We start from the raw sequence: 22,729 nt of genomic DNA, 5'->3' as shown, positions 1-22,729 counted from the left end.
TTGGATAGGCTGGGGTTGTTTTCCTTGGAACAGAGGAGGCTGAGGGGTGATTTAATTGAGGTGTACAAAATGATAGATAGAGTGGATAGGAAGGACCTATTTCCCTTAGCGGAGGGGTCAATAACCAGGGGACATAGATTTAAAGTGATTTAAAGTGATTGGTAGAAAGATTAGAGTGGAAATGAGGAAAAATGTTTTCACCCAGAGGGTGGTGGGGGTCTGGAACTCACTGCCTGAGATGGTGGTAGAGGCAGAAATGCTCAACTCATTTAAAAAATACCTGGCTGTGCACCTGAAGAGCCGTGACCTGCAGGGCTACGGACCAAATGCGGGAAGGTGGGATTAGGCTGGGTGGCTCGTTCCTCAGCCAGCATGGACACGATGGGCCGAATGGCCTCCTTCTGTGCCATAAATTTTCTATGATTCTATTACAACAGTAACTACACTTCCAAAGTACTTCATTGGTTGTAATGCACTTTGGGACAGCATGAGGTTGTGAAGGCGGCTCACCACCACCTTCTCAAGGGCAATTAGGGATGGACAATAAATGCTGGCCCACATCCCATGTACGAATAAAAAAAAATATAAATGCAAGTTCGTTCTTTCTTTGGTTTGACCTGGGGCAGTTTGAATGCCCGCCACACTTGAACCCTGTTGCAGTTACCACTGATCCTTTGCATTCCAGACCCAAAGCTAACTGCACTTCATCACACCACTCCTTCTGTACAGGGAATATCACAGAGGGAAGAAGTAAATATAAGCAGAGAACTACTGACACACAAGGGCAGAGTAAGGTTTGTTTTTTGTCTCTTACTGTTGAGCTTTTGATCCCCCACCTTATATCTCCTTTCATTTGGCCTCCATATTATACTTCCTTACACCTTTGTGAAGTGCCTTGAAATGTTTTTCAATGTTAAAGCTACTATATAAATGTAAGTTGTGGTATAGTTCTGTGGGCAAAGGCTGCCTTATTTTGCCTAGTACAATATGGGGCAGGGCATATCTGTGCATAGGGGTAGATTGGGTTCAATCATGCATCAAAATTTCCCTCCCTGAAGGACAACAGTAAACCAGTTGGGTTTTTACGACAATCCAATAGCTTCATGGTCACTTTTACTGATAACAGCTTTTTATTTCCAGATTGTTTTTTTTAAACTGAATTCAAATTCTCAAAGTGCCACGACAGGATATGAACTCATGTTTTCTGGATTATCAGTCCAGTAACATAACCACTGTACTACCATACCCGATATGCCTGACCAAAGAGTGCTTTATGCAGACTGGCAGAGGCAGACTGTGCTGTCTCAGACCTGACTGTGCTTCTTGACAGAAAGCTGTCGGAGTTTTATTCTGCATGCTTCCCATGCTTTAAAAAAAAGCCGAGAAGGAAATGAGACAGGAGGAACTGAAGTTGTAATAATAATAAACGAGAATGAAAGAGGAACAGAAACCCACAAAGAGAAATCAGAGGGAGAAAATGAAAGTGAGATTTGGCAAATGTAGAAATGTAGACAGACAAATCAAAAGAGACATTTTAAAAATATATATATAAAACGTTTTTCATTTTTAATGTTTTTCAAAGCAAAAGTTCAAGTCACATACACCCACAAGCAGTAAGAGAACGGGTCAATAAAAGGCCACTGATTTTTACATTTAAGGCATTTTTCCCTTTCTTTAATATATAATCCGCATTTATATATATACACGCACAGAAAAATAGAAAGTAAAGAAACAATTTCACCTGTACATAAATTCATTGAGATTCAAAAAAAACAGCTCAATGATAATGGGAATGTACACTCATCAAAACAAATCTGCTCTGCGATCGGGTAGTGGAATAAACACACAGGCTGGTGTTCTTTTTTTGAAAAAAGAAAAACTTTAAATCCAAAAAGTATTGGCTTTTTGATTTTACCTAGTTTTAAATTGAATGCTAACAGAAAAATTACCTACAGCTATGAGCCTTGATGTTTATTGCTGTCAAGATAAAAGACCCCTGCCCTGATCTTGAAACCGAAAATTTTTACACCAAATTTTACTCAGCGACCCCCCACCACAACCTGTTCTCCTGTCTCTCGCTGGGGTATAGTCCCATGACTGATGCCAGGCTTATGAGTACCCTGCTCAGGGTGGCCATTATCTCATGTCCAAGACTAGATACTGATTCCTGTGAAGGACATCAGAGCCCAGTGTCCACATATGCAGGGACACTTTGCAGCAATAATCACTTATTAGTGATCAGAAGTAGTAATTATGGTTGAAACCCCTCCCCACTCCCAATCCAGGAGCACTGAGGCTCATCGTAGCGACTCACCCAACTGCTACCCTCAGCTGAGATGAGCAAACTCGTTGCTGACAAGTAGCAAAACCTGGGATCTTTATGACTCAGGCATTGGAGGAGATTGAGCACAAAGTCTATAAGGGTCTTGCTGTCGAATTAGCAGTCGCTATTTTTATTGCTGAGGAGCCTAAATGTAGGGTTAAGACCCATAGTGCAGGACACCAATGTTGAAGAAGCTTAACTACTCTCCGTTGTCAAAACCCCTCCAAAAAAAAACCCACAAAGTCTACTACACAAATTACAGATCCACAGAGAATCAACTCTCTTTTGTATGAATCACAGTGCTCAAATACATGGTGACAAATCTTATATCAAATTTCTAGCCTTTTCTGACAATCATGTTATTTTTCTCTCACGTCTCCAACAAGCCTAACCAATTCAATCCAGATATACATTAAAGTTTATACAAAAAAACCCACACAGTATTCATCCTGCCAGCAGTATGTTTGAAATATATGTACCCTTATTTTAAGATAACGACCACGTATGTACACATTCGGGCAACAATGACTGGATAGTGATCAGGAGCGAGAAACCGGGCTGATTGTTCCTCTCTCCCTAGCTCAACTTTTACTAAGCCTGGCGTTGATATAGAGCAGGATTAACGTCATTGGATCGACAGTCAGAATAGGCAGGGTCTTGGCTGGGAGAAATGACTGAGCCCAAAAATGCACACAAACTGGGATTGTTGGGCCCAGTGACTGCTCCCAGCTCCCGCCATTTCCCGACTATGATGACACATTGGATAGGCTGGGGTTGCTTTCCTTGGAACAGAGAAGGCTGAGGGGTGATTTGATTGAGGTGTACAAAATTATGAGCGGCCTAGATAGAGTGGATAGGAAGGACTTGTTTCCCTTTGCGGAGGGGCCAATAACCAGGGGGCATAGATTTAAAGTGATCGGTAGAAGGGTTAGAGCGGAAATTAGGAAAAATGTTTTCACCCAGAGGGTGGTGGGGGTCTGGAACTCACTGCCTGAGAGAGTGGTAGAGGCAGAAACCCTCAACTCATTTAAAAAATAACCTGAAGAGCTGTGACCTGCAGGGCTACGGACCAAATGTGGGAAAATGGCATTAGGCTGTGTGGCTCATTTCTCAGCCGGCGCGGACACGATGGGCCGAATGGCCTCCTTCTGTGCCGTAAATTTTCTATGATTCTATTACTGTAGGCCCGAAAATCAACGGGCCTGTTAGGCGCCTTCCCATTAAAACTCTGCCAGGATCATGGAGGAAGGACCACAAATCAGGCCAGGATTAGGGCTTGCAGCCTTTGTTGGTGGTGGAGCCTCTGGCGACCTTACACAAAGAAGGGGGAGGAAGCAGGAACAGGGACTCCCAATGCCGGGAATTCCCACATCCCAGGCCTGGGATGGCTGGCGGTTGGCAGCTGATGCTTAGAGGAAAGTGGCATATCGGACTCGAGAATGGTGGTTCTGGGGCCCACATTGGGTCTTCAGGACTGGGACACTGTCTGAAACCCCACCCCCAAATATTTTTTACACTTTAGCAATTATTTTGGCTTCCTTACAAAGGGATATGGGTGGGGAGAATCAATGGGCAGCTGAATCTTTCTTTCTGAGGCTCCCTTTCAAAAGCCGACTTTGCTTGGGATTCCCGGACCCCTAGGACATAGAAAGTGGGAGCCATAGTAGGCCTTCGGCCTGCTCCACCATTCAGTAGCCTGTTCCCGCTTTTTCCTCATATCCCTTGATCCCTTTAGCATTAAGAAATATATCTATCTCCTTCTTGAATACATCTAATGACTTGGCCTCCACTGCCTTCTGTGGTAGAATAGAAACATAAAAAATAGGACAGGCGGATGCCCTAGAAACTCTCTATGAATGGTGCAGATACTCACGCGGGGGCAGGCACATGAATGAAGGACTTTCCCCCTGACCGCATGAACTTTGTTGGGATGAGCACCACATGGATATTTGGCCCTGTATTCTATTGATATTAGTTTATCCCCCTTGTACTGTTCGGCCCAATAATTCCTCCCAGCACTGTGTATGTTAGTGACACTGGGGTCCAAATTTAACATCGTTGTGTCTGTTCTATTGGTCTAAAATGGGTATAACGATAACCAATTTAGTAGGGCAGAGGACCGCAACCAATCTGTAAGGGATTTCGGGCTACTGCTAAATTGGTCACGGCCTTTTATTAAGCAGCTCTGGCTGCCACCTGAAACGAGCGCAGGCTTCATTTCAGACTGTAAGACTTGAAGCCAGTGCTGTTGGCAGATTCACTAATGTAGCGGTTCTATACCTGAAAATCCAGGTAGGGCTTTTCTCTTAACCCCAGTTTTATGACTTCCTCCTAGAAGCAGCGACTTATGCTGCGGTGTCAACAGCCCTCCAATATCTCATCTGAGTGGTCATCCAAAGATCATGGAGGCCAAGCCCAATTCATCCCCATTAATGATTGCATCTGCGTGATTCCAGCAGGAGTCACTGGATACAGGAGGAGGAATCCTCTTTGATTTACCCCCACCCTTCCCTTTAGCCCAAGGTTGCTGAGACCAATTTTGGTGTCTCCCCCACTGCCCAAACTGAGATCTCGGCAAGGATCAAGGATAGAAACTGTGACCTTCCTGGTCTGTGTGGCTCAGACTCACGTTGCACACTTGAGGCCTCATGAGGGAGAGCCTCTCTGGAATAACTTTTACACAAAATATTCAGTCAAGTCTTCATTGGTCAAAGAGAGAGACCAGTTGTCTGTTAGCCAATACACATGTATCCCCCACATCAAATCACAATACCCTGCCTGCTGTTGCTCCCTGCTGGGCCAAGGCCACATGTCCATCCCAAGGCCACCATTTATTACCAATCCCGAGTTGCCCTGGAGAAGGTAGTGAAGCCTTCTTTTTGAACCGATGCAGTCCATGTGGTTAAGGTTCCAGGATTTTGACCCAGCGACGATGAAGGAACGGAGATATGTGTCCAAGTCAGGATGGTGTCTGACTTGGGGGGAAACTTGGAAGTGACGGTGTTGCCATGCACAAGCTGCTCTTGTCCTTCTAGATCTAGAAGATCGCGGGTTTGGAAGGTGCTGCCGAAGAAGCTTTGGAGCTGAATAGCACACGGACCTATAAACTGTTTTCCCTACAAATCTGATCCTTCGAAATTTAAATAGTTTGGGTTTTTTTATCAAAATTATTTTAAAACATCCATTATTCTCAAAATACACTTAAAAAAAAAGACACCGGCATAACAGGCCTTAAACGTCCATTAAAGAAAAACAAATGAAATCCTTTCTAATGAATTTTTAAAGAGAAGTTTTGCTATAGAGAACTGAAATGAGGAAACCTGTGAGTATCCCAATTGGGTAATCCCCTTAGCCACACACCAATATTTAGGAATTGCAGTTCAGCCCTCCATTTTTAAACAGATATGGTTTGTTAAACCACGAGGAAGTGTGCTGAGGTGGTAGTGATGGTGGGGGGCGGGCAAGGAATGAAAATGTGCCATATTATCAATCCTGTGAGAAATGAAAAGAGGACCATGTCCAGATCCATAACCGATGAATGATTCCCCTCTTTCATTTCAGCAGTGTTCCAAGTTTACAACAAAGTCAATGTGTAAAAATAAAACCTATTAAAACGGCTTATAACCAAGTGAAGTGGTTATTACTCATTCTCTGATCTTCCAGCATCTAGTTGGATAGTTCTTTCTCCTTTCCATTTCTTTCCTGAAGGTGCAGACTCATGCCATGGGCTCGTGACTTTGGTATTTCACTCAAGTGCCCATTCGGTACATCTGAGCCCAGACAGCGAGTGTCAGGACATTGTTTAACCACAAGGCCCTGACAGACAAGCTCAATCCCATCCTCAGGTACAATGATCAGGAGAGGGAACCCTGGCTGACTCTTCCCCCTTCTTCCCCTATTGCCCAAGAGGACTAAGACAAACTATCACACCCCAATTGCAGATGCCCGGCTTAACTGTAATTATTCTTGGACGACTTGCATCACCCCCAAAAAAACATTCAATCTAGATTCTGAAACCAGTCAGGCAGCCTTATCCAGATATTCAGATCCATTGTTGGGCTCAAGGAGTCAACTTAATTCTCTATTATTGAGAAGCAAAAATGAAAGCCTAAGGCTTGTACTGCAGGATAGCTCTAAGATTGAGAAGAGTGCAAGGGAAGACAAGTAAATCAAGAAATAGTGATTAGGTGATTACAACCTTTGGTTTTAAAAGTATGTAGATTGCAGGAGGAATAGGAGGTCAGGACTTCCACAGTTCTGAAGTCTTGGAGGAAGAAAATTGGGTTAAGAGTAGGAGTCAGTGTCTTGAGTCTTGATTTAAACACGTTAAGAAAGTAAGGGAGAAGAGTGCGTTGGAGCTTAGAAGAATCAAAGGAAAGGAGCGATGTCATCTGTAATAGGGAAAGAAATAGGAAGAGTTGCAACAGAGAGATGTTGGAAACCAGATGGGAGAGAAGAATTGCCACCCTGATAACACGATTGGGGAAGGCACTGTTGCAGTAATGTTGATCCATCTCTGGTATCATTACTGGATATCGTGCTTTATGAAAAAGAAATTGACAGAGGATAATGGAGATAATTCTGCCCTTCCAGGAGTGAACGGTGCTTGCAGGGAGAGCACAGCGGGCACAGCACACGATTTGAAAATAAACCGAGGGAAAATCATGGCTCACTGCTTCCTGTCATGTGCTCCCTGGGAGTGGTGCTTCCTTCTGGGAGCGTGGCACCAGCCCTTATATTTACTAAAAGAGCAAACAGAATCTAGGGGTAAGAACAGCATCATCATTGCGTTGGCTTCCTCTGTGGGAACCTTTCAATCCAATATCGAATTCTATAAATTGGAGAGTGGATGATTTCAGAGTCCTTGATCTAACAGTGAGTCACATTCTACTCAACACCAACAGATACAGTAAATCTGCACATACAGGAGATTTAAAGCAGGAAAATGGATGACAGATACACCAGCTGTTACAGTGGCCGGCTTATACACCAGCTGTTACAGTGGCCGGCTTATACACCAGCTGTTACGGTGGCCGGCTTATACACCAGCTGTTAGTTGATAATAATCCTGTACAAGTATTTAAATCTTGACCAATATGTCCTGTTGTGTTTATAACTCATCCCAATATGTTACCGTGACAACAAAATAGAAAAGACGAAGATTCAGACCAATTTTTTTTTTAAAAAGGTGTCCTGCCCCCATAAGAAATCCCCCCTCCCAAACTGAGAGTTATTAATCTCTTCACACCCGAGTAATAACTATCTCATTCTACATGATTCAGTAGTTCGCACTGTGCAGAGAGAAAAAAGAATGTAAAAATCCTTGCATTATTAAGGTATCTGATCCCTTTTCCACTTTCCTTGTAAACATTCTTCTCTTTAAATCCTTTGGATCCGAGCAGGCGTTTTGGTTGGGAAAAACAGCTCATCACACGTGAACGATAAAGCACAACCTTCCGCTTCTCCTGCCTGCCAGCTTCGCTGAGTTTTCACTTTTTTTTTTCTTTTTAAATAAATAGAAGTTTTTTTTTGCAGATTGTAACAGAAGGTGGATTTTCAGTGGAATACGACCTGTCATAGGACAGTGCTACTTTGTGCTCGTGTCAATCTTGTACTCCGTTTCTCCGGACGACACTTGGGAAATGCGCCTGGTGGAACTCCACAGCCGCCTGGCGAACTGGGCCGACCGCATCTGAAACAAGCACATTGATTAAAATAAGAGGCGCTGCTACCAACCATCAATATCCCTCTCCCCTCCTCTTCCCCACTGAAGGTGCTGACTGTAGTTGAGCTGTGGGTCCGTGAACATTAGCAACCCTACGGTATCTTACCCACGTGACTGTTCTTGATGCGTGAACATAGACAGTGAGCGTCATCAGGCTGTTCGACTGTGGAGGCCACCATAGCTGAGCCCGATTGCGTCCTTACCCAAATGTGATAGTCACTTTTCAGCAGAGTCAGTGGATGAGGAGCAAGAGCAGGAGCCCTGGCTAAATTCTGCCTCTCTTTAAATCATGGTGTCAAGGTTACCGAAAGAGCACTACTGCTCTGGCAGAGAGCACCTAACACAGCAAAGACTAAGAATCAAACCTGGGCTTTCTCGTCCCTAGTAGGTACCAAACTTCCATTGGGTGTATCTGGAAGCTTTTTTCAAAGGGCTTAGGGAGAGCTGGGTAAGGTAGTTGATTGGGACACTGTCCTTTCAACTCTGGGCCTGAATTTGAATCCAATCGCAGACTGATGAATCATCATCATAATCCCATTTTTAAGGGAAACAGATTCAATCTAGTTCCTAATGGGCGTGAATCCACATTATGAAACCAAACACTATTTGGAATATAGGAACAGGAGTAGGCCATTCGTCCCCATGGGCGTATTCCGCCATTTAATTTTAATCATGGCTGATCTGTACCTCAATTCCATTTACCCGCCTTAGCTCCATATCCCTTGATACCCTTATCTAACAAAAAAATGATCAATCTCAGTCTTGAATTTTTAACTGACCCAACATCCACAGCCTTTTTGGGGGAGAGCAGCGACAATATGTGTACTACGCTGGGAGGGATGGCTAGTGTGGAAAATGGAAGAGGACAGAGAGGGGACACTGCCATTCCATCAGTCTGAGCTGCATTCAAACCTTGGTCCCAAAGGTGTAAATGAACAACATTTTGACGAACTAGACCATCCAATTCCCCGTCACCACCCAATGCATGAAAGGAAGAGCTTGCGTTTATATAGGGCCTTTCATGTCCTTGGGACGTCCCAAAGTGCTTCACAATCAACGCATTACTTTTTGAAGCGTAGTCACTATTGTTAAGTAGCCAAACACAGCAGCCAAATTGTACACAGAAAGGTCCCACAAACAGAAAATCAGATAAATGACCTGTTATTCTGTTTCGGTGGTGTTGGTGGCTGGAAAAACATTGGCCGGAATAACTTGTTGCTCTTCAAACCTTCTACACATTGCAAATATCTCATCCAATGGGATGGTACCTCCGACATTGCAGCTCTCAGTGCTGCACCTGCGAGTCAGACTAGATTACGTGCTCAAGTCTCTGGAGTGGATCTTGAACCCATGACCTTAGTTCGAACGACTGATCCAAGCTGGCACACATGAAGTTGAGATGTTTCCACCTCTCTCTGGATGGTCTCCTTTAAGACCCTCCTTAAACCTATCTCTTTGACCAAGCTTTTAATCACCCCTCCTAATATCATCTTCTTTGTCTCGATGTAAATTTTTATCTGATTATGCTTCGGTGAAGCGCCATGGGATGTTTTCCTACATTAAAAGGCACTATATAAATGCAAGTTGTTGTGTAATTACTGTTTTTCCACTCAGCTTCCTGTGCCTTCTATAGGTTTTACCTCAGGGGGTTTGCCTGATGTCACCATAATCAGTTTCCCATCATTCAATCCCACTAGAATATGGCTGTTATCTTTGGTAACGGAGACACAGTGAATGGGAACGTTCATGACCATTGGCTGCATTGCACTCTTCAAACTGAAAAAAAAAACAGCAATTAATTAACAGGGGTCAAGCCAGAACAAAGATCAACTTGTTTCTGTATCACCGCACTTAGGAAAAGGAGTAGGTCATTCAGCCCCTCGAGCCTCTTCCGCCATTCAGTTAGATCATGGCTGATCTGTACCTCATTCCATTTAACCACCTTTGCTCCATATCCCTTGATACCCTTACCCAACAATAATCTATCGATTGCAATCTTGAAAGTATCAATTGTCCCAGCATCCACAGCCTTTTGGGGAGAGTGTTCCAGGTTTCCACTACCCTTTGTGTAAAAAGGTGCTTCTCTGAATTTTCTATTTTTAAAATTGTGCCCTCTTGTTCTGGATTCCCCCACTAGAGGAAATAGATTATCCGCATCTACCTTATCGCATCCCTTTATCATTTTAAACACCTTGATTAGATCAACCCTGAACCTTCTAAACTCAAGGGAATAAAAGCCAAGTTTACGCAACCTGTCCTCATAATTTAACCCTTCATTCTGATGAATCTGTGCTGTACCCACTCCAAGGCCAATGTATCTTCCCTTCCTTGATTTTGGGACAATGGCACTCTACTGGCACAGTGGTGTTGCTCTCTCGTTTACTTTTACGCCCTGTGCCGAGTGCAGGCCAAAAGTGGAACCGTAGGGTCTGGCTTCAGTTCATGAGCCCTGTGAAAAAGTGGGAGTCTCCTGCCACCAGAGTACGGAATGCCAGTCCTTATACAGTGAAGAAAAATCTTCAGGATTCTCATCAGACTGACAAGGGAGTGAAGTGATTAATTGGGTCAAATTTGGAATAGATCAGATACAGAGTAAAGCTCCCTACACACTGTCCCATCAAACACTCAGTGCAAGTATAGCACAGGTTAGATATAGAATAAAGCTTCCTCTACACTGTCCCATCAGCATTCTCAGTTGAACTAGATTGGCCAACATTTCTAGCTTAGCTGGAACTCAGCACTGACTAGGAATTGAACCTGAGGCCACCTTCATCTGTATGGCTCAGTACCACACCTCATGGTGCCTTTACACAGAGCCATGAGGCGCCAATAAATGCACTTAAAAAAACACAACAGAAATTTATTTGAGTTGGTGACGTTTCTCCAAGACTTTCACTCTCCTCCGAAGTTCAGTGAGAAGCAGATCTGTCCTTCGTAGCATAGATAATGAAGTGGAAGCCTACCTCTGAAGGTCCCGAACCTGCAGAGAGCACTGCTTGGTGCCCAGCACCACAAACTCTTCAACAATACACATTGCGGACACCTGCTCATCCATTGTCACGGAGGCCAGGTGCTTGCCGTTCACAGAATAGAGGTGCAAGAAGATTTTATCCTAGATTTAAAAAAACACGATAGGCTAAGGAAAGACTGAAGAAAGGAGATGACTGATAGGGGATTCACAGTATAAGATATTAAACGGCACAGAAGACAACTTAAACCACGATAGTAAGACAAAAGGTCACTGATTCAAACCGCTAAAAGGCCAATTTATCACTAATTTTTCACATATAGAATGATTACGATATAGAATAGTGTCAGCATTGGCTCAGTGGTAGCACTCTCACCTCTGAGTCAGAAGGTTGCAAGTTCAAGCTCCATTCCAGTGACTTGAGCACATGATCTAGGCTGACACTTCAGTGCAGCATTGAGGGAGCGCTGTACGGTCAGAGGTGCCGTCTTTCGGATGAGACGCTCTTCTTCAAATAGTGCCGTGGATTTTTTTATGTCCACCTGGACAGACAGATGGGGCCTCAGGTAATTGTTTCATCCAAAAGGCAGCATCTCTGACAGTGCAGCACTCCCTCAGTACTGCACTGAAGTGGCAACCTAGAGAGATGTACGGAACCCACACAGTGGAGAGTGCGCTACCCCTGACCCAAACAGACACAATTGTGGAAATACACAGCAGATCAGTCAGCTTTTGTAGAGGGAAAAGACGAGCTGGCCTATTGGTCGAACCTCTCTTTAGAGATGGTGTGAAGAGGTATTGTGCTTGGGTTGTCAAGATGAATCAAGTGTTGATTTGGTGACACCAAGCTTGAATTTCAAAAAAAAACCTGTGGATTGTAAGAGGAAGGGAAGACTGAGGGCAGAAAGGAGTTCCACAGTTTTGAGGCCATGGGAATGAATGAGGAGGTGTTTTGATGAGTCTTAGTTTCAGCAGACCGAGAGACTGGAGAGGAGGAAGAGCGCGTAGGGAGGTGTTGGGAGGAACAGGAAAGAAAGAATCAAAGGACCCTTGCCCATAGTACGATGGATAAAATAAAGCTGAGAAAACCACGATGCAGAGAGGCGTTGGAGGTTAGAACTGAGAGTTCGCCATCAGATGACAATTATTTTCTTGTATCCGGTCAAGCTTCTGGTTTCATTCACCCAACCCAGCTACTACCAAGATATCTTATTCCAAGCTTGTGCTACACCCTGACTGTTACCACAAGTACTAATGTCATTGTTACTCATATGATTCTTTGTTACTTTTCTAAAGGCACAAGAAAACGTTCAATGTATGTTGAGTTGAGTTGTGTTGTTACCTTTAACGAAGCCCTGCTTTCTATGGTGCTATGGACGACGATCTGACCCTCATATCCAACGACCAGATCAGTGATGGTCAGGGGCAGCGTGCTTTCACAGGGGGGCTGCAGGGTCCGCATGAACTGACCTCGCCGGACCGTGTGCACAATGACTGTGCCATCCTGTAGAAGAAAAAAAAATTGAGCCTAAAAGTTTCTTTTTTGTTAACCTATTCAAGAAGGCGGCCCACCACCACCTACCCAGGGCAACTTGGGATGAACAATAAATGCTGGCCTTTATGCCAGTGACACCCACATCCCAAGAATGAACAAATTTAAAAAAAATCTAGCATCCCAATTGCTGCCACAGCCAAGATCAGCTAACGCAGCCCAGACTGGAATTGAATCGAGGACCTTGTATTCTCTGGGTTAGTACTAAATGATCAATGCATTTACATTCTCTGAATACCTGGAGCTGTTTCTGATGTATTTGTTACAATATCTGAGGGATGGAGAGTACTTTAGAATGAAACTATTCCTTTCCCTCCTCCACCACCCCCCCAAAATAGTACAACTCCATCAGATATTTGACAGCACAGACCTTGCTTCAAACCACGCACACAAATGGATGTGGCACTAGCAAAGGCCACCAGAAAGCTACGAACAGCTGGAATCTCGGCTTATATTTCTTCCCTCCCTAGACCAGTGTTGTCCAATAGATATCACCAACTTGCCATAGTTGTAGCTACGGTTACCCTGTTTTAGTCACATGCACTATTTTTAATAGAAAACACCTTACACACACTCACACAATACTGGTAAATGCACTTGACATGTGTATATTTACTTAAACATCTACCACCAGTGACCAAGGAAGTAAAGCATTCAACGATCAAAAAACACTTGCGCACACTGCTTTTCGTCTTACCATTTTACCAACTAATGCACAAAAAGATTAAATTTTACATGCATGTGCCGTGCGAAAAGCACTGAGTTCATATGCCCAACGACTCTGTCTATTACTCATTTTTTAATTACTAATCAGAAATGCAATTAGCCACATCTGGATTCCTAATTAAACTATTGGACAATACTGCCCTAGATCACGGGTTCTGAAGCCAATTATAAGGCCCCAATTACTGGTCGAGCCTCAACAACAACTTGCATTTATATAGTGTCTTTAATGCAGAAAAACATCCTAAAGTGCTTTACAGGAGCGGAATCAGACAAAAATTGATACAGAGCCAAAGAAGGAGATATTAAAAGTTTGGTCAAAGGGGTAGGTTTAAGGAAAGTCTTAAAGGAGGAGAGAGAGGTGGAGAGATTTTGGACTAAAGGCACGGTTGCCGATGGTTGGGTGAAGGAAGAGGGGGATGGACCAGAGGCCAGAATTGGAGGTAGGCAGCGTTCTCAGAGAGTTGCAGGGTTGAAGGTGGCTAGGTATACAGGGTTGAAAGTAGACTGACCCCACTCAGCTTTAACATCCGAAGCACTAAATGATACTAACCCGTTTGATGATCCACCCCCTCTCCCAATCAGCCAAACAGTCACGTTGCAGGAGACTTACCTTTGACCCCGATACTGCCATGTCAAGCTCAGTGCTGATGGCCACACAGGTGACTGCGTCATCGTGTCCGTAAAGGACCTGCACTGGCTTCTGGGCCAGGCCACAAGCAAAACCGCCCTGAAAACACAGGCACAAAGATAAATAAACCGAAGTATTTTATTAACAAATGGCATTTCCTCTCAAACTGTTTCCACACAATGGACCCTCCGTCTGTCAGCCATGGCTCAGTGGTAGCACTCTCACCCTGGAGTCAGAAGGTCATGGGTTCAAGTCTCACTCCCGAGACTTGAGCACAAAATCCAGGCTGACACTCCAGTCCAGTACTGAGGGATTGCTGACCCATTGGAGGTGCCGTCTTTCAGATGAGACGTTAAACTGAGACCCTGTCTCCCATCTCAAGTGGATGTAAAAGATCCCGTGGCACTATTCGAGGACGAGCAGGGGAGTTTTCCCAGTGTCCTGGCCAATGTTTAGCCCTCAACCAACATCAATGAAACAGATTATCTGGGAATATCTGTTTGTGGGACCTTGCTGTGTGCAAATTGGCTGCCATGTTTTCCCACAACAGTGGCTACACTTCAAAAGTACTTCATTGGCCGTGGGATGTCCCGAGGTCACGAAAGGCACTACATAAATCCTATATAAATGTGCAGACCAGTGTAAAACCAAAAACAATACCTAACTATCCAACATATATTGGGTGTGCTAGTTCATGAAAATCAACCATGCTTTGTCCCTCGATAAACAACAGCGCCGGTTCCCTAATTGGGCATTCACGGTGAGGGACAGTGCTTGCTGGTTGAAAAATCACAGGCTGGCTTTTCTATCCACTAAGAACAGAGGCTGCGGGGCTGTAACTTACTGCAAATCAGGGAATCAGCTCTTCTAGTGCAGATATTAGTTGCTACTATTTGTCAGTACTGCAAGAATTTTTAGAAAAGGCTCTTAACCTCAACAAGCATGACACTTCTTCAGAAATCATCTCACCTACCCGTCTACTCATTGTATTCCTCAAACCTTCACTCTCCAGAAACACATATCAAGGGCAATTTTCTGCTTTTGTCCTGCTACTAAGCTTTACCACGCTGTGTCAGTCCTGGTAGTGTTTGATGGGACAGTGTAGAGAGAGCTTCACTCTGTTTCTAACCCGTGTTATACCTGCTCTGGGAGTGTTTGGTGGGACAGTGTAGAGGGAGCTTTAGTCTGTATCTAACCCATACTGTAACTAGGAGTGTTTAATGGGATAGTATACAGCATAAACTTAGGGGAGGAGATGAAATGGGATGCTGGTTGCAAACCAATGTCCCAAAACTGAATAGTGCTCTGGTCAGCTGCTCCAACACACTCTCATGGGGTCATTCCTTTCACTAGGGGGTCTATCCCTAGGGGGCATTTTACCTGCTGGATGACCTGCCACACCATGCAGGTGGTGTCTCTTGACCCGGAGATCAGATAGATACCACAAAGATCCAGCGCCAGGCATGTTACAATATCTGGGGGGCAAACAAAACATGATTCAGTAAAAAGCACAGAATGTCAATTAGCCGTACCATTTGTTGCTCATCAAGGTGACTGCTGGAGAATTTCTGACTCTTGCCATCAGCTTCAAGCAGTTTAAGGTCAAAGTCAGCATGGCTTAGGTGCACAGTAAATTCCCTACACAATGTCCCAAACCATCGCAGGTCTTGTAGAGCATGCGTTAGATGCAGGTAAAGTTCCCGAGACATAGTTCCCCAAAAATGCCTCAGTCCCTCACCTTCTTTCCTATGTCTCTGTTGGCCCTGGGACCTGGGTTGCAATTCAGTCCAGGCTTATTGAATAAAAGTCTAATTTCTCTGCTGGCTGAAAGACTCCAAGATGTAAATGGAGATAATAGAATCTGCTGGGCCAAAATGACAATGGCGTAGATGGAGCTTTACTCTGTACCTAACCCGTGCTGGACCTGCCCTAGGGGTGTTTGATGGGACAGTGTAGATGGAGCTTTACTCTGTATCTAACCCATGCTGGGAAAATTTGGTGCTGGACGCCCATTTGTATTTTCTGTCATTCTTGATGAGCACAGTAAAGTAACAACATGGTGATGAAGATCGACTGTCATTGACCTATGTGCCTTGTGATGTGTCCCGTCACTTTGCCCTTGCTCAGCGACGTAACCCGGAGACTGTTGTCCCAGTGACCTCCACTGAAGAGAAGTTTTCCATCATGGGAAACAGCGAGGATCTTTGGCGATAAATCAACACCAGGAGCAAATGGGCCAGACAGGAAGCGCTGCATCCTGAAAAAATAATAATGAAAAGGAAAAAATAAGGAAATCAGTTCACAGGTTGTTTTCTGAATTAATTCATCATTCTTTCATTTTCTGGAGCTTTGAAGACTGGAGACTGCTCGAGGGTCAATATTGAGAATGTAAGTGACAGTAATTCTAGGGGTCAGTGTGTGTTAGTGTTAAAAGAAACAGTGACTCCAGGGGTCAGTGTGTGAGTGTTAAAGGAGACGGTATCTTTAGGGGTCAATGTGTAGAACCATAGAAAAGATACAGCACAGAAGGGGGCCATTCGGCCCATCGTGTTCGCGCTGGCTCAAAGAACAACCAGGTGCCCATTCTAATCCCACCTTCCAGCACCTGGTCCGTAGTCCTGCAGCTTACAGCACTTTAGGTGCAGGTCCAGGTATGTTTTAAAAGAGTTGAGGGTCCCTGCCTCTACCACCAATTTGGGCAGCGAATTCCATACACCCACCACCCTCTGGGTAAAATAGTTTTTCCTCATGTCCCCTCTAATCCTTCCACCAATCAGTTTAAATCTATGTCCTCTAGTTCTTAAACTTTCCACTAGGGGAAACAGGTACTTCCTGACTACTCTATCTGGGCCCCTCATAATTTTGTACACCTCAATCAAGTCTCCCCTCAGCCTCCTCTGCTCCAAGGAAAACAACCCCAGCCTATCCAATCTCTCCTTATAGCTGCAATTTTCAAGCCCTGGCAACATTCTTGTAAAATCTTCTCTGCACTCTCTCCAGAGCAATTACGTCCTTCCTGTAATGTGGTGACCAGAACTGCGCACAATACTCCAGCTGTGGCCTTACCAGCGTTTTATACAGTTCCATCATTACATCCCTGCTTTTGTATTCTATACCTCGGCTAATAATGGAGAGCATTCCGTATGCCTTCTTCACAACTTTATCTACCTGTACTGCCACCTTCAGGGACCTGTGCACGTGCACTTCAAGGTCTCTCACTTCCTCTACCCCACTCAATATATTCCCGTTTACTGTGTATTCCCTTTTACTGTTTGCCCTCCCTAAGTGCATTACCTCACAATTCTCTGGGTTGAACTCCATTTGCCACTTTTCCGCCCACTCCACCAACCCATTGATATCTTCTTGGAGTCTATAGCAATCCTCTTCGCTATCAACTATACGGCCAATTTTTGTGTCATCTGCAAATTTGCCAATCATGCCCCCTACATTCAAGTCCAAATCATTAATATATACCACAAACAGTAAGGGACCCAACACTGATTTCCATTCGCAAAGACATCCATCGACTTTTACCCTTTGTTTCCTGTTACTGAGCCAATTTTGAATCCAATTCGCCACATTTCCATGTATCCCATCTTTCTGACCAGTCTGCCATGTGGGACCTTGTCAAATGCCTTACTTAGTGTTAGTGTTAAAGGAGTCAGTGACTCCAGGGGTCAGTGTGTGAGTGTTAAAGGAGACTGTAATACTTAGACGGGCATAGCTGAGGTACTAATTGAGTACTTTGCATCTGTCATTACCTAGGAAGAAGATGCTGCCAAAGTCACAGTAAAAGGGTAGGTGGTTGAGTTACTGGATAGGGTAAAAATTGATAAAGAGGTGGTTTTATTCATTCATTCATGAGATGTGGGCGTCACTGGCAAGGCCAGCATTTATTACCCATCCCTAATTGCCCTTGAGAAGGAGGCGACGATCCACCTTCTTGAACCGCTGCAGTCCGTGTGGTGAAGGTTCTTCCACAGTGCTGTTAGGAAGGGAGTTCCAGGATTTTGACCCAGTGACAATGAAGGAACGGCGATATATTTCCAAGTCAGGATGGTGTGTGAGTTGGAGGGGAACGTGCAGGTGGTGGTGTTCCCATGCGCCTGCTGCTGCCCTTGTCCTTCTTGGTGGTAGAGGTCACGGGTTTGTGTGGGTGCTGTCGAAGAAGCCTTGGCGAGTTGCTGCAGTGCATCTTGTAGATGGTACACACTGCAGCTACGGTGCGCCAGTGGTGGAGGGAATGAATGTTTAAGGTGGTGGATGGGGTGCCAATCAAGCGGGCTGCTTTGTCCTAGATGGTGTCGAGCTTCTTGAGTGTTGTTGGAACTGCATTCATCCAGGCAAGTGGAAAGTATTCCATCACAATCCTGACTTGTGCCTTGTAGATGGTGGAAAGACTTTGGGGAGTCAGGAGGTGAGTCACTTGCCGCAGAATACCCAGCCTCTGACCTGCTCTTGTAGCCACAGTATTTATGTGATTGGTCTAGTTTAGTTTCTGGTCAATGTTGACCCCCGGGATGTTGATAGTGGGGGATTCGGTGATGGTAATGCCGTTGAATGTCAAGGGGAGGTGGTTAGACTCTCTTTTGTTGGAGATGGTCATTGCCTGGCACTTGTCTGGCGTGAATGTTACTTGCCACTTAACAGCCCAAGCCTGGATGTTGTCCAGGTCTTGCTGCATGTGGGCATGGACTGCTTCATTATTTGAGGGGTTGCGAATGGAACTGAACACTGTGCAATCATCAGCGAACATCCCCATTTCTGACCTTATGATGGAGGGAAGGTCATTGATGAAGCAGCTGAAGATGGTTGAGCCTAGGACACTGCCCTGAGGAACTCCTGCAGCGATGTCCTGGGCTGAGATGATTGGCCTCCAACAACCACTATCATCTTCCTTTGTGTTAGGTATGACTCCAGCCACTGGAGAGTTTTCGCCCTGATTCCCACTGACTTCAATTTTACTAGGGCTCCTTGATGCCACACTCGGTCAAATACTGCCTTGATGTCAAGGGCAGTCACTCTCACCTCACCTCTGGAATTCAGCTCTTTTGTCCATGTTTGGACCAAGGCTGTAATGAGGTACTAGAAAGGCTGGATGTACTTAAAGTAGATAAGTCACCCAGTCCAGATGGGATGCATCCATGCATCCTCGGTTGCTAAGGGAAGTAAGGGTGGAAATTGCAGAGGTGCTGGCCATAATCTTCCAATCCTCCTTAGATACGGAGGTGGTGCCAGAGGACTAAAGAATTGCAAATGTTACAGCCTTGTTCAAAAAAGGGTGTAAGGATAAACCCAGCAACTCTAGGCCAATATGTTTAACCTCGGTGGTGGGGAAGCTTTTAGAAACGATAATTTGGGACAAAATTAATAGTCACTTGAACAAGTGTGGATTAATAAAAGGAAAGCCAGCACAGATTTGTTAAAGGCAAATCGTGTTTAACTAACTTGATTGAGTTTTTTGATGAGGTAACAGAGAGGGTTGATGAGGGCAATGCAGTTGATGTTGTGTATATGGACTTTCAAAAGGCATTTCATAAAGTGCCACATAATAGGCCTGTCAGCAAAATTGAAGCCCATGGTTTAAAAGGGACAATGGCAGCATGGATAGGAAATTGACTAAGTGACAGGAAACAGAGAGTCGTGGTGAATGGTTGTTTTTCGGACTGGAGGAAGGAATACACTGGTGTTCTTCCCAGGGGTCGGTACTGGGACCACTGTTTTTTTTTATATATATTAATGACTTGGACTTGGGTGTACAAGGCACAATTTCAAAATTTGGAGCTAACACAAAACTTGGAAGGGTAGTAAACAGTGAGGAGGACAGTCGTAGACTTCAAGAGGACATAGACAGGTTGGTGGAACGGGTGGAAACATGGCAGATGAAATTTAATGCAGAGAAGTGCAAAGTGATATATTTTGGCAGGCAGAATGAGGAAAGGCAATATAAACTAAATGGTACAAATCTAAAGGGGCTGCAGGAACAGAGAGACCTGGGGCATATGTGCACAAATCTTTGAAGGTGGCAGGACAGGTTCAGAATGTGGTTAAAAAAGCATACGGGATCCTGGGCTTTATAAATAGAGGCATAGAGTACAAAAGCAAGGAAGTTATGTTGAACCTTCATAAAACACTGGTTCGGCCACAACTGGAGTATTGTGTCCAGTTCTGGGCACTGCACTTTAGGAAGGATGTGAAAGCCTTCGAGAGGGTGCAGAAAATATTTACTAGAATGGTTCCAGGAATGAGGGACTTCATCCATTCAGTTACGTGGATAGACTAGAGAAGTTGGGGTTATTCTCCTTAGAGCAGAGAAGGTTAAGAGGAGATTTGATAGAAGTGTTCAAAATCATGAAGGGTTTAGATAAAGTAAATAAAGAGAAACTGTTCTCATTGGCAGAAGGGTCGAGAACCAGAGGACAAAGATTTAAGGTGATTGGCAAAAGAACCAAAGGCGACATGAGGAAAAACTTTTTTACGCAGCGAGTAATCATGATCTGGAATGCGCTGCCTGAAAGAGTGGTGGAAGCAAATTCAATCGTGACTTTCAAAAAGGAATTGGATAAATACATGAAGGGAAAAAAAATTGCAGGGCTACGGGGAAAGAGCGGGGGAATGAGACTAACTGGATTGCTCTTACAAAGAGCCAGCGTGAGCATGATGGGCCAAATGGCCTCCTTCTGTGCTGTAACGAGTCTATGATTCTAACTATAGGAGTCAGTGTGTGTTAGTGTTAAAGGAGGCAGTAACTCTAGGGGTCAGTGTGTAAGTGTTAAATGAGACAGTAACTCTAGGAGTCAATGTGAGAGCGTTAAAGGAGACATCGAGTCAGAGTTATGTGTGGGGTTGTGTAGATTATGGAACTGAATCCATCTCACAAAGTGCACCTACTTCGCATTGGCGACGATCGGATCCCGGGTGAAGGTGAAGTAATTGGATAAGTCTCTGTCATATGGCAGCCAGCCATGAGTTCCAATCAAACCATTCAAACTCACTGTGACCTATGAGAAATAAAGAATGAACAAGTAGGCCAGGCTAGGTAACAGTAACCGAGGCACAGGGCTGTCCAGCTTCAATCCAGTTCAGTCCAAAAACTGGGCCGGATTGGGGCATTTTAAAAAAACCAGGCCAATCGTGCATGAGTGAATCCAAAGTGGGCTCACATCGTGCAGCGCGACGGGATCATTTGGCAGGAGTGTGTTTGCCGTGCTTTCACCCATGCCGTTTAGCCCGTTTCCTATTTTGCCCATGAAATTCCCCCATCTAGAATTGGAAAAAGAAATGGATCTTTCCCAACAACCACCAGATAGGGTTTACTGCCGAGATTGGACAGTCCAGATTCGGTTGCATGTGCTTGAGCTAGAGGGGCTGACCTGCACATTTAGAGTGTGTTTACTAACAGTATGATGGTGTGGATCTTCTAGACATGCAACTTGAATGCTGTATTTCACAGTGACCGCTATCCCAAAGACTAGAGGGGTGATTTCAACCCTAACTTCCCAGTGGGTGGGCAGTTAAAATCAGCCGGGTGACTTACATGCAACCTCCCACCTGGATCCTGATCTAAGTAGGCGGCAAGGGCGCCCGTCGGGATCCTTCTTTAAATATGCAGGTTAGGGTGCGATGACATCATCGAGCCATGGCTGCCATTTTAACTTTGGCCTGAGCTGGGAAACCTGTGCGACATTCACGCCAAGTGAAGACAGCAGGAAGAGGATCTGGGACCAGAAGAAGCCATTTAAGGTTAGGCTTTTTTTTTACTTTCCTCGTGGGGAAATTCCTGCAAGAGGAGCTGGAATTCTCTCCTGGACCCCACAAGGAAAGTTTAGGTCTCCCCCCAACTTGCCTCCCACAATATCCTTCCGAAACCTCACTCCTCGCGACTTCTCTTTTTGCCGAAGAGCCTCCCTTCGGTGCCGGACTTCCTCTCCTGGAGTTAGAACCACCATGCTGCCAAGGGGAGTGCGGGGAGTTGTCGCCTGCCCTGGTCTCCATCCGTCTGAATCCCACTCCAGATTAAAATTGGGGCTTAGATTTTTTTTTGTCGGATTTTCTACACAAAGTCCTGCTCCGCTCTTTTCTGCAACTGTTCTCTGGTTACTTCAGTGCAGTTGTTATTATTAGTTGCAAAAAAAGGAAGTACTTTCTTTGAAATAAACTAAAATCAGTATAGTTTAGTACTTAGGAAATGAAGGTTTGGTTTTGCACTGAGCAGCTATATCTTCATGCTGACAGAATTGATTGATAACCCATCTATCCCCTCCAATAGGAGTCTCCAGGAATTAAAGACTAATTTCCAGGACATTGCTGCGAGCAACCCAGGTGAAAAATTGTAGGGGCATTAAAAAATGGTGCTTTTAAAACATTTTCTTTGAACACTTTTGTTTACTAGTTATAAAAATATTGGACATTGGAAAAAGTGCTGTTCGACAGATAGGGTAATGAGGAGTCTATTCATTTTCCGATTGGCGAAGGAAGACTGGACACCATGAGTCTGGACATGTCCGGCGACCAATGGAGAGAGTGTGGGGGTGGGGCAGTTGGAGGCAGGCGGTCATGTGATGAAACCTCCAGGGATCCGTCCAACCAGAGTTGGCAACCCTACCCTCCAATTAGGTGTCAGCCATGACTCAGTGGTAGCACTCTCACCCCTGAATGTGAAGTTTGTGGGTTCAAGCCCCACTCCAGAGACTTGAACACAGAATCTAGGCTGACAATTCAGTGCAGTACTGAGGAAGTGCTGCATTGTCAGGTGGACGTAAAAGATCCTATGGCACTATTCGAAGCAGGGTAGTTCTCCCGGTGTC

At 44.7% G+C, this 22,729-nt stretch overlaps 1 protein-coding gene across 1 annotated transcript in view; it reads right to left on the bottom strand.

Moving 5' to 3' along the window:
• Positions 1-1,541: 1,541 nt before the first annotated feature.
• Positions 1,542-22,729, bottom strand: part of nbeal2 (neurobeachin-like 2) — a 257,591-nt gene continuing 236,403 nt past the window's right edge. Inside the window, exons 48-55 of the mRNA XM_067978873.1 lie at positions 20,814-20,923; positions 16,007-16,179; positions 15,303-15,397; positions 13,905-14,021; positions 12,359-12,520; positions 11,012-11,160; positions 9,689-9,824; positions 1,542-8,015 (exon numbers count right to left, since the gene is read on the bottom strand). Of these exons, the coding sequence (XP_067834974.1) occupies positions 7,911-8,015; positions 9,689-9,824; positions 11,012-11,160; positions 12,359-12,520; positions 13,905-14,021; positions 15,303-15,397; positions 16,007-16,179; positions 20,814-20,923 (1,047 nt within the window). The 3' untranslated portion in view covers positions 1,542-7,910. The remainder of the gene's footprint in view (positions 8,016-9,688; positions 9,825-11,011; positions 11,161-12,358; positions 12,521-13,904; positions 14,022-15,302; positions 15,398-16,006; positions 16,180-20,813; positions 20,924-22,729) is intronic.

Source organism: Heptranchias perlo, chromosome 3 (assembly GCF_035084215.1).
Source record: "Heptranchias perlo isolate sHepPer1 chromosome 3, sHepPer1.hap1, whole genome shotgun sequence".
NCBI lineage: Eukaryota > Metazoa > Chordata > Chondrichthyes > Hexanchiformes > Hexanchidae > Heptranchias > Heptranchias perlo.
Note: the sequence above shows the minus strand (reverse complement) of the source record. Positions and strands in the feature narration are given on the sequence as shown.